The sequence below is a fragment of the Bicyclus anynana genome, chromosome 10 (genome assembly GCF_947172395.1).
Source record: "Bicyclus anynana chromosome 10, ilBicAnyn1.1, whole genome shotgun sequence".
Lineage (NCBI taxonomy): Eukaryota > Metazoa > Arthropoda > Insecta > Lepidoptera > Nymphalidae > Bicyclus > Bicyclus anynana.
In genome coordinates, this window is record NC_069092.1 from 13,812,995 (window position 1) to 13,825,128 (window position 12,134).

A 12,134-nucleotide genomic window follows, 5' to 3' on the forward strand; every position below is an offset into this window, starting at 1 on the left:
AGCCGATGGACGTCTACTACTGGATATAGGACTTGCAAGGACTTCCACCATGACCTTGTGCCATGAACATCAAGCTGCGCCCTTGGTATTCCACTTGATGTTGTAGGTTGTCCTTGTATGTCAACGAACATGTCGAACGGGAAAGGTGCGAGACAACCATTTCAGCACCTTGAAACCTTTTGACGGCCTTCGGCAGTGGTATGCGCGGTGGATTTATAAGGCGGAGGTCCTGGGTTTGATCCCCGGCTGGGGCGATGGAGGTTTTCTTAATTGGTTGGTTGGTTCAACCTGGTTGATAGGCTTCCAAAGACAAAGACGTACCGCCAAGCGATTTAGCATTCCGGTACGATGTACGTGTAGAAACCGAAATGGAGATTTTTATCCTAATCACGCAAAGATACTCCACATTTCTCGCCACATTTTATCTCTAGTGATTCTAAGACCTCTTATAAAGGCCATGATTAGCGATCAAGACGTCACGAGTTTCCGTTCTATTAACCGTGGCTTCAAATGAATACTGATTCTTATAATAATGGTAATGTGGTTTTAATCCTGGTACATTTCCTTTTTTCCAGAGCATCTCGCAGTCTCTTCCCGTGGCTCATGGGAGTGGCAATGGGTGGCGGCGCCTCGGAACCGCGCGGGCCTGGTGTTGGAGCTGAGAGCTCAAGGCGCAGCACATGTCGCCCTGTCCACTATACGAGAGCCTTCCGACGACATGTATCGGATTGTTTTTGAAAGGACTAGAGTGTGGATTGCTAAGGGAAAACATGGTATTACTCTTTTCCATGTAGTAAATATTCATCTTCTATCATCATTATTGGCCTATTTGAATGGCAGGCCTCCCTTATAAGACCATGACTTAGAACCTCCACTGCTTCAATACGGGTTGGCAGGCTTGGAATAATAATGTTAAACTTTTTTACTAGCACTATCAGATGACAATGATAAAGATCGGGACCAATAACGAATCGTATTCTTCGAGACACAGGGAGTTGACACTACCAACTCTCCCTCTCCGGGCTGAAACATTTTTACTGTGTCTGAGAAGAGAAAAAAGTTCAGTAGGTATTTCATAGCTCCATCCAGGACTTGAACCTAGAAAGTCGCTATCTGAAACCACATAGTCTAACAACTGTACCAACAGACATCTTAAGTATATTACGAAAAGCAAACTTTAAAGGATGTAAGGAATAGATTCACGAAAATTTAAACCAGTGATGAGTACTTGGTTCTCTCACTGTATTGGATTTTTCATCGATTAAAACATCGGCTAAAAGCTCAAAACGCAGGTGATCAGACCGATGTATCTAGCTAAATTGGCATTGTTGAATACGTACGAGTAGATCACATAGCGGTGTTATGGCAGTACATTGCATGCCCAAAAATTTCTAGGTAGTTTTCGTTAACTTGTTCCTTACACCCAGAGGTTTTATTCGTTTACAGGATACGACGTCCACCTAGCCAGCGCGGAGCAGACGGAGAGTGACGAGGAGTGCGCGGGAGCCAACTCTTGGTGCGCGTGGTGGGTGTGGTGGGAGGGGGGCCGGCTGTCAGTGGGACGAGGCGCCGCACCCTCCGAGCGGCGGCTGCTGGTCTGGCCTCTAACTTCTGATATGAGGATTAAATACGTCGGATTCAGCGCGCTCTGGGGCGAGAAGGCTGATTTTAGGTAATTTTTTTCTAAGTTCAGAGAAGGAGGTGATCACTCATCACGAAATAACACATTGCACAACTTTATAGTAGAGAAAGTTTTACTATGAATAATTTCCGTCTTTTATAAAATAGTCAAAATGATCTTACAATTTTGTCCCAAATTACTATTAGCGCCATCTACTATGAGTTTCGGCAACTACATTTAAGTTTACATTCAACAAGGAAACAATAACGGCGTACCTACAGCGTATACAAAATCCGTGATGCATGAAATAAATAATAATGAAAGAAAGGAATAAAGTTTAATGTAAATTTGGCCTTGTAATGTTAATTTCGTTGTTATTATCGCGATGTAAGTCACCAAGGCATTTGCAGACCCACGGATTCCGCATATGCACGTGAAATCAACTCACTAGTATTTAATTTGTGATTTAATTACACACCACTTGCACTTAACTGAAGGCCTAGTGGCAGTTTGATACTGTGACGATAGCGTTAACGTAAACGTGAATTTCTAAGGAATTGAAACAGCGCCATCTACACACTACTGCACAACTATTTTAATTCCATATAAATTCGCGTTTACGTTAACGCGATAGTAACAGTATGAAAACAAACACACAAACAACACTCCGACTAGTCACGTTGATCCTATTCAATCTTTAACTTTAACTTTCACAGTGCACTAATACTCTAATCTACTTCTAACACTGTCTTGCCTAGCTCTTTATATTATCAGTTAAAAAGGAGAAAGAAATGTTGGTTGTAAAAAATAACCTTTTAATATATTTTAATTAATGCATCCTATTTTCAGAATTTGGAACTTCAACGAAGAAGCGGGTTTCTCTCAAGTATTAGAGCTAGGTCTTCCTCACGGGGTAGTTCCCGGTTCAGCGAGCGGAACTCTCCTTGTCTCTGGCGGCCTTCACCTACCGCTGTACAGCCTCCAAACAGATTCCTCCGACCAATGGGCAGACGTGTGGAGAGACTCTCAACTGTCAGCCGCGTCTGCAAGTTTGGCGCCGCTGTTAGCTCTGGAACATATTCCACATTTGGTTGATGAAAACGAACGGGAAAGGATTTTGAAGAAATTGCCCGAACAGGTGACTTTTCTTACTTTAGTACTTTCATTTGTATGTGGTTAATATGCATATATATAAAAGCTCTCTCATCACGAAATATCGAAAACCTACATAAATTTGACTTGAATACAAAGTTGAAATTAGGCAGGGAGCTACTCGTACTTTATAGTTATGTGCGCTAAGAACGAATTTTGCGAGAGAGCCGGTATATGAGGTCTTAGGCCGGACGAAGTCGCGAGCTTCCTCTAGTTTCTAATAAACCAGTGAGTTTAATAAAAAAACAATAATATAGAAGAACAAATTACTTTTTGGTTCTTAAAATTCTCCAAAAAAAACTTAAAAAAAAGCCTTTAAAACATTTTGGTGAAAATAGAAGAAAACTTCTAAATTTTTGAATAAGACTAATAATAATTCTATAATATCCTGAATTACCTGCATCAACCTAGATATAATATTAGGAATATGTATACATTAACGATAACAAAATATATGAAACCTAATCTTGTTTATTTATAACATTTGCAGGTTCAAATATTACTTTCATTTCGCAAAAGTGATAACTCATTTAGTGACCACCCAGCTGTTAGCAGTCACCTATCTACAATAAAAATCCTTGAGATACTCAGCAAAATACAATCTTATTATCCAGTTGATCCTAATCTTTTACAATCCATCAAACATTGGATACAATCGAGACAAAATCCTGATGGATCCTTTACACCTTTACCGGCTGACAAAGAAGTTGATTACTATCCTGTGGAAATTAAAAACTCTAATAGTTCGGAAAAAGAAGTTGATGTCAATGAGTATTACTATTACGACAAAGATGGAAACATGACAAAAGAGGAAATAGAGTGGGAAAGAACTGTGGAAGTTACTGCTGAGACATTGGTTACTTTACTGGAAGTTGGAGTTGAAAATCAACTAGAAGCAGATATAGCTAAGAAAGCTCAAACTTATTTGGAAAAGAATCTCTTCAACCTCACTTCTCCGGCTGCTCTAGCTGCAACTGTTTTAGCTCTTGTCTTAGCCAGGTAATAAATAGCCTATAACTTATTTTGTTCTAAACATTTCTTACGTACTTTTTCATATATTCTAACACTTACATACGAGTACACAATTTATTCGTAAATAAGTCACCTTTAAAAACTTTACACACGCAAAGTAATTTAAATGAATTTGTTTGCAATTGACATTTGACAATGTATTTCATTGCAATATTCACAGGAGTCCCATCGTACCAGAAGCATTGGTTATCCTCAGAAATGCTTCAACTACAGAAGAAGGCGAATTTGGATGGCCAGCACCCAGGAAAGATGCTGCAGACTGGCTCTTAGAAGAAACTTCAAGGAATATTAAGACGACTTCATACGGTTTGTACTGAAACAAATCCCCCCCTCCAACTAGTCGGATGATGAGTCCAATAACCTTACCATTGAGCTATTGAAGCTTTGGATTTTGTAATTTTGTCAAGGAAACATCAAAGAAATTGTTCGTAATTGCTGTTCCACATTAAAGGTGGTAGAGAAAACAACCTTTAATCTGGGTGTTTTCAAGAGTGAATTGGCATTTTGTAGGTTTTACCATATGCGCAATGATGCTATACCGCATATCATAAGAAAGACCTACTAAAGCACAAACATTGTTGATACTAATTGTTGCATAGTAAGAATAAACCTCTCTTAGACATCGAGATACGTGAAAGCCCGGTGGATATGACCTCTGCCTCCGATTCCGGAGAGTGTAGGCTCGAATCCGGTCCGAGACATGCGACTCCAACTTTTCAGTTGTGTGCATTTTAAGAAATTAAATATCACGTGTCTCAAACGGTGAAGGAAACCTGCATACCAGAGAATTTTCTTAATTCTTTGCGTGTGTGAAGTCTGCCAATCCGCATTGGGCCAACGTGGTGGACTATTGGCCTAACACCTCTCATTCTGAGAGGTAACTCGAGCTCAGAAGTGAGCCGAATATGGGTTAATAACGAACGAAGCATCGAATATTTTATTTACAGAAGCTGTAACAATGGAGCAATACGTAGCTGGTGTCCGAGTACTCCTCGCAGCCTGTGCTAGAGGAGCTCTAGCGGAGGGAGAAGCAGCGGCTAGGTTCCTATACTATCGCGCTTCGACGTTACAACGACATCCAAGTCTAGCCTACAGTGCTACTAAAGCCGCCGCTCAGTATGCTGCTTTAGCACATGACAGGTACTTACCAGTAGTTAGTATAAATACAACATATCTCAAACGAAGAGTAAAAAAACTGCATATAAAAACATACTGTCGACCTATTGGTAACAGTATGTTTTTTCTCTTCACGAGATAATGATGTCAATGACGCATGCTAGACCTAATGGTCATAATATTAAGTGCCTGCTATGACACTCGTATCGATACCTTTGAGATTCTACAATTTGAAAGTAAAAAGGAAACGAGGCATATTTGAAGATACTTACTATACTTGGAATAAAGAAAGATTTGTCCTTTAAAAAAACATTTCATTCTGTGCTGTTATAATAGAAAACTTTTAGATTTGGGTTAGGCGTTTGGGTAGCAATATCGCGATTTCTCATACAAGTTATTTTTAAAATGCTCATTGCAATTTTATTGTTTATTTATCAACTAACAACTAATGATCAAATCTTCTTTTCAGACATCGGGCCCTTACTGTATCGCTTGCAACAGCAGGCATGGAACTAACTGATACGCTGGAGCTACGCGCTAAAACCCCACCAAGGCCTTTGCAACTGCCTGGGCTACCGACAAAAGTGTTTGTATACGCTACAGGCGCAGGTTGTGCTACTGTACAGGTCATTTCAATAAATTATTATCATTATTATCAGCAATAGCTCACTATAAGGCTAGGCCTACAACGGTCAACATCCCTACAGTAATGATCATGATCACATTAGAATATTAATTATAATGTCTAGTACCGAAGGTTTAGAGTGTTTTCCAAGGCACGGCATATGGCACTACCAAATTGCTAACACCTTATTACTGACAAAATTTTTGAAAAAAAGAAAGATGACATTGTATTGGTTTTAACACGTTTGCAAGGCTATAGCATCATGCAATTTTTTTTATTACAGGGCACCATATCATATTCTACTTACACACCAAAACCAGCAAATGCGCTGTTGAACATTCGAGCTGGAATAATTGAAGAAATCCACCCTGAGAGGAGCAGCATCGAAGACTTGCAAGGAAATTTGCCCACTTTAATAATTAAAACGTGTTTTAAGTAAGTACTACAGTTTATAAGCGTATAAAATAAAGCTCTGGAACGTTCACAAAATGATTTGATTGTTTCCTGTTACTATTCTCATATGTCACCATTCATCAGCAGCATCATCAATTACCATGTTTGTTCAATTGAAGTCCACTGATGCTAGAAAGAGGACATAGACTTCTTGTAAGGACTTTCAAGCCGGTCTTAAGTTGCTTGTATACAGCGGTCTCATTTAACTTTCTCAGTTCCCCTAGAGATTTACGATAAATACAATGTGACTATTTAATATCGAAGACGGGAGAAATTATAGTGATGTTTTAAACAAAACTAAACAGTGTCTTGACAAAATAAATGAGCAACCTTGATTAAAGTCAAGTTCTTCAAAAGCTCTTTTTAAAGATTATGAATGGAAAGGAAAGGAAGGAAATAAATTAGGAATGGAAACATAATATCAGTATCATGTTTTATTTAATTTATTCTGGTATTTTAGGTGGAAAGGTAAAGAACGTTCCGGCATATTGCGGCTGGAGTCATCACTATTCTCAGGCTACGAACTGCATTCAGTAAACCCAGTGGTATTAGATGGTGCAACGTTCGCTGACTTACACTATGGCTCACGTGGTGAATCAGTTTGGTTTGTCTTTGCCAATGTAAGTAACTTACTCCATTACTTATAATTTTACTATATTAACATTTTACTTTAAATAGTTACTAAGTTGATTCTAAGCAACAGTGCAAAAATTTATTATTCTGATGTTGTTGATAGAATCTAGTCATTGAATTAATATGGAAAAAAATGCTAAATGTATGGTGTATTTATTTAAGTTTTATAACCATATTTTTTGTATCCATAGATAAGTTCTACGTGTCCAGTCTGTGTGACCTACGAGGCAAGATCAAAGTTCGTCATAACAAGTCTTCGACCAGCTTTCGCCAAAATATATCCTTCTAGTCGACCCGATTTGGCTGTGGAAACATTTTTCCATGCTACACCTGGCAGTCCCTTACTTCGAGGTATCACTGATGACGACTTTATCACTTGGTTCGATAAAACTCAACTTGCTAGTCTACAGTCCAGAGCAAATATAGACAATATTTGTGAATGCGGACGCATTTGCAGCAGAGATTATGAGTTTCGAAAAGAGTATGAAAATATGCATAATAATGTTAATACTCGTGTACCAAATAACACAACTGATACATTAAATACAGAGTCTACGACAACATTTGTATCGCAAAGTACTGAAACTATAACGGAAGAATCGACTACTGAAACTGTAACAGAAATTTCACCTTCTACTATTGAGTTAGTCGCTATGACATCAAGTACTGGTTCTACCGCAAGTATTTCTTCGAATGATATGACTCCTTCCACAAGTTCAGATAAAATAACGAATAATTTTACTGTAAAGCATATTAATGATCCAATTATTATTCCAACTATTACCTACCATAACGATTCCGAAAACCAACAAATTAGCAATGATATTAATTCAATTATTCCCAAAATTAATGGTGAGCTCATAGTTCAAAAACTGCCGTTAGTTGTAAATTATGTAAAGAAAATAGAAATAAAGAAAAAACCATTACCTAGGCGAAAAGGTACGCTTAAAGCTACTTATGGAGATAAGCATGAAAGATTTTTTGATACATTAAAACCAACGGTTGACCCAAACTTCATTAAAACTAAAGCAAATCTATCAGACCATAATGAACTCACTAACAAAACAACTATGACTAAAGTAGTTAATATTAGCGCGACAAATCCACCACTCACTAATCTGAAGGAAGATACTACGGTTAAGAAAGAAATGGTTTTCAGTACAACTATAAATAATCTTGGGAAAGAATTTTATTTTACAACAAAACCTACCTTCATAATTACTCAAACAGAAACAACTGCCATCCCGCACAATATAGCAGCTATAACAAAAAGCAACATAAAAACAATTCATTACCGGACGAAGAAGCCAAAGCCAAAAACACAAATACGAAAGCCACATATATATTTCAATCAAAGTACTGAGAAGCATATTGACGATAACAAAACAGTAAAACCTGAAGTAATAAATAAGACTAAAATTAAAGCAATTTTGACTGAACAATATGTAGCTAAACCTCTTAAATCTATTAACAAGGAAATTCACAAAATGCCATCTACACCGATTTCCGAAACTTCAAAGTCTCTTAATAGTCCTCCAAAAGTTGACATTGCTCCTGAAAATAGGGTTGGGTATGAAATATTAGACAAAAATAGCCTTTGGGAGTTACTCAAAGAAGGCCCTGATCTGAATACATCGAAAATTGATGATAAAGTTCAGGTTCATAATAGACTAAGTGACTTGTCAAATTTAACACAAAATAGCAATCGCTCTTTATAAACTTTGTTGTTATATAATGTTTAAGGCACAAAGACTTCAGCATATTTTTATAATACTCACTCCCATGTTCCAACGAAATGTTAATAAATAATTTATAAAAATTCCATAAAAAGAACTCCATGTCAAAGTAATAAAGCACATTCATTGTTGATTATTAGATCTGTAATGTTGCACTAATTGTCCATACTTTTTTAGAATAATTAACTGTAAATAGTGGAGTGTATTATGTATAACAAATCTAATAATAAAAATAAAGATGTGCTGTGAATATTTTGATGTATGTGTTTCGGTATTATAAGTATGTACTAAGCCTGGTTTGAGTCATTTTAGCAACGTTGTCGGGACGACTATCCATCTGCTTAAACTTATGATTTCATATTGACTGTTTCAAACAAAAAATATACCTAATAAGTAACAGTAAAAAATAAATTAGAAACAGCTAGAAACGCCAAATTAGAAAGCTATTGAAATATTTCGTATCCTAAAATTTACTTCCTAAGATTTAGTTTTAAAAATATTTACATTTCTATGATAAGTCCAATGGTTGTAAAGATATTTAATTTTAGTATAGATGTGTAAGATACAATTTGTAAATATTTTCAAGTTGCCAAGCCCGAATACCTACTAACTATTGATAGTTTTTCTAGTCCTATGTCTTCTTAGATCATATTCGTATTAACCCTCTAGTGATTACGAAACTTAGATATTAGCATAATTATGCGATGCCCCAGAATTTCCATCCGTCTAATCTATTCTTCTGTATCTATTGTATGTAACGTAGTCTCTATCGTAGCTGTTTCTAGATGTTTTACGTTTCGTTTAATAGAAATTAGAATATTTGTTCTTAGTGTTACTTATACCTACATTCTACCTTTACCTTTTAGAAACTACTGTTCAATTACGTTTATGTTCATTTTCTATTATAAACAATTCAAAACTGCTTGCTTCTACTTATTTCTGTATTAAATTGATTTAGTAAATTTCATATTCATATTTAAAATACTCACTTCGTAATCAAGTAAATTAATAATGTATTTATTATTTAATTTTTTTATACAATCATATTTCAAGATTTATGATATTTGCTCTAGTTTGAAAAATATTTTACCCATACTATTTGCCATTTCTTTCACAAAAATTTACGGCTTGTATTTTATTGGTGTAGTTAATTAGGTATAAAAGTGTACATTTAAGGTAATTTCTATAACTTCGTATAAATGTACGGTTGTATGAAAATAGGTGCTTGAGCGGAGGATTCTCGTCAATTTCGATGTAAAATAAAATACAATTTGATGACTTATTGTATCAAAGTATAGTTTTAAAATTTTAATTAATTTTTGTGCTTACTCGTAAGCTATAGTCACTTACTTAATAATACCTCGATGTACTGACACAGATTAAATAGAATGGACAAAAGATACCAATACCTTGTGTGTTTTATTTAACAAAATCATCTTGAAATTAAAAATATTATGATCAGTTTGCCACTTTAATTTTCAGATAGAGGGCTACTAAACAACCTAACACAAGATAGCTCCTATACATTTAGGTACAAGTATTACAATCTTGTATGCGTTTGATGATCAAGAAGAAATGCCTTACCCTGATAAAACAAAAGAAAAAAAAAACTGGAACAGTCACAAAAAATAGCTTAGAGAATATTATAGATAATTATAAAAATCTGGTAGTTGTAGTAAAGAATAAAAAAACAAATAATATATGTAGGTAGGTTTTTGAAGTAAAAACTTCTATTGATGACTGAAGGCTAAAGCTAACAAAACTGTATAGCTTCAGAAACATGAAACAAAGCTAGCTAACAATAATGCTCAAAGGGATATCGTAGATTTGATTGATCAAAGAGCTCTGAATGCACACTGCTATGAAACTACAAAGTACAAAGATGTCAACGAAGCTTGAACTTTGTTTGCAATCATTTACAATAGTCCCCGATAGAAAAATGTGTAAACTTATGTTCAAACCTAACAAACTGTAGATAATATTGTTTACTACCGTCAATATTTTTTTTTACTCTTAGATTATCAAAGAGCAGTGAGATTGCGGGCTTGACTAACTTTACTTTGACCTTTTTACATTACAGCAGTTTTTACATTACTAGGGTTTTCATTAATATCCTTTGTTTATAATATAATATTAGGTAGTTCTTACGAAATCATTGTAATTTTTGTATTGCTAGTGAATAAATAAGTGGTCCATTTGATTTTTAGCGGAAAATCACGGCCTATACCAGTGGCATAAGTGCTTGATTTCATGTCTATAATTTTTTTTTTATTATTAGCAAGTTAGCCCTTGACTACAATCTCACCTGATGGTAAGTGATGATGTAGTCAAAGATGGAAGCGGGCTAACTTGTTAGGAGGAGGATGAAAATCCACACACCTTTTCTACATGACATCGTACCGGAACGCTAAATCGCTAGGCGGTACGTCTTTGTCGGTAGGGTGGTAACTAGCCACGGCCGAAGCCTCCCACCAGCCAAAAACCAACCATAAATATACCAACCATACACTTCGAATCGAGCTGAAATACTGCGATGCTGTGCCAGAAATCCTCGGATAGGTTGGCTTGAATTTTTTTAATATTTCAGAAAACACTACTTAATTGATTTAAATGCAGTAGTGTACTGCATTTAAATTGCTGCTACCTTCTTTGTATTCAAAGGTAGTAGCAGCAGTTTGTGTACTAAAATACTACTTAGCAGTTCAAAACGAAAAAGAATGGAAGGAGAATTTTTAGAATGAAAAAGGTACAATTAAAACAACATTTTTAAATTACTTTTTATCAATTGCCTGTATTTATAACATTTTAATGATTAATCATTTATTACTGAAGGTGTATCAAACTAAATTCTAACGATGGTATTATAAATAGATATTAAATATAAATAGTCTATGAAATATATATCTAAAGAATTGACTAGGAATAATAGACTTGAATAATACAATTTACTAAGTACATAATATAAAATTTAACATCGCTGCTAGACTTGGCACATTCAATACGATAAAAATAAATATCAAAAAAATATAGATAAGCCTCATTTACATAAAGAAAGTAGCTACATAAAGCATATATGACTTTTACTATACGATTTCGTAATAGTTAGATTATAGTATTTTAAACTAATGAATTTATATTCAAATTTTATACTTAATTGTCAAGACTTTTGGGTTTAAGTACGAGTACAAAGGGGAAAGTGAAAGTACCTACACTAAAATAAGTAAGTATAATACTTATAACCATATTTTTATCACAATGAAATCATATAACTTTACTGGTACGGTACTTACACGATTACATATATAGTTATACATTTTGTTAATATTATGTTCTTTAGGGATAAAAGCTGATTTTGATCCTGATTTCAATATATTGTGATTCTTTTCAAGATAATAGAATACATACCCAATACATACGCGTATTACACCCTACGAAAACTAATCGTAGCACATAAGGAACTTCCATAAGCTTAAGCGGGCTTTTAAGGAATTTGTTTGTATTGACATATTCACTATTCAGGTTACTTGTTACATTATAACCGAGTCGAGGAACTTTCCTTATGTAAACGAGGCTTAATTGAGTTAATACTTAATGACTAGTAATTTATAATTAGTATGATAAGGTTGGAAATAAAACATTATTTACTGCTTAAGAAATATGTGCGACATAAAGTATGATTGTTTAAGTTAGTGTTGAATCGAAGACTTTGCGCCCCTCATCTCCTGGCGTAAGCCAACCAGGCTGGTATATCCGGCTTCTGAAAAGA

The 12,134-nt window shown here is 35.2% G+C and overlaps 2 protein-coding genes across 2 annotated transcripts in view; one reads left to right on the forward strand and one right to left on the reverse strand.

Annotated features, from left to right (window-relative positions):
- Positions 1-9,770, forward strand: part of LOC112048003 (C3 and PZP-like alpha-2-macroglobulin domain-containing protein 8) — a 242,446-nt gene extending 232,676 nt beyond the window's left edge. The window contains exons 16-25 of the mRNA XM_052883732.1: positions 576-773; positions 1,447-1,672; positions 2,471-2,759; positions 3,264-3,772; positions 3,966-4,111; positions 4,753-4,945; positions 5,391-5,547; positions 5,830-5,981; positions 6,460-6,619; positions 6,824-9,770. Of these exons, the coding sequence (XP_052739692.1) occupies positions 576-773; positions 1,447-1,672; positions 2,471-2,759; positions 3,264-3,772; positions 3,966-4,111; positions 4,753-4,945; positions 5,391-5,547; positions 5,830-5,981; positions 6,460-6,619; positions 6,824-8,350 (3,557 nt within the window). The 3' untranslated portion in view covers positions 8,351-9,770. The remainder of the gene's footprint in view (positions 1-575; positions 774-1,446; positions 1,673-2,470; positions 2,760-3,263; positions 3,773-3,965; positions 4,112-4,752; positions 4,946-5,390; positions 5,548-5,829; positions 5,982-6,459; positions 6,620-6,823) is intronic.
- A 1,378-nt stretch (positions 9,771-11,148) lies between these two features.
- The window catches only part of LOC112048001 (neuropeptide F-like), a 40,345-nt gene continuing 39,359 nt past the window's right edge, over positions 11,149-12,134 (reverse strand). The window contains exon 5 of the mRNA XM_024085329.2: positions 11,149-12,125. Within this exon, the coding sequence (XP_023941097.1) occupies positions 12,084-12,125 (42 nt within the window). The 3' untranslated portion in view covers positions 11,149-12,083. The remainder of the gene's footprint in view (positions 12,126-12,134) is intronic.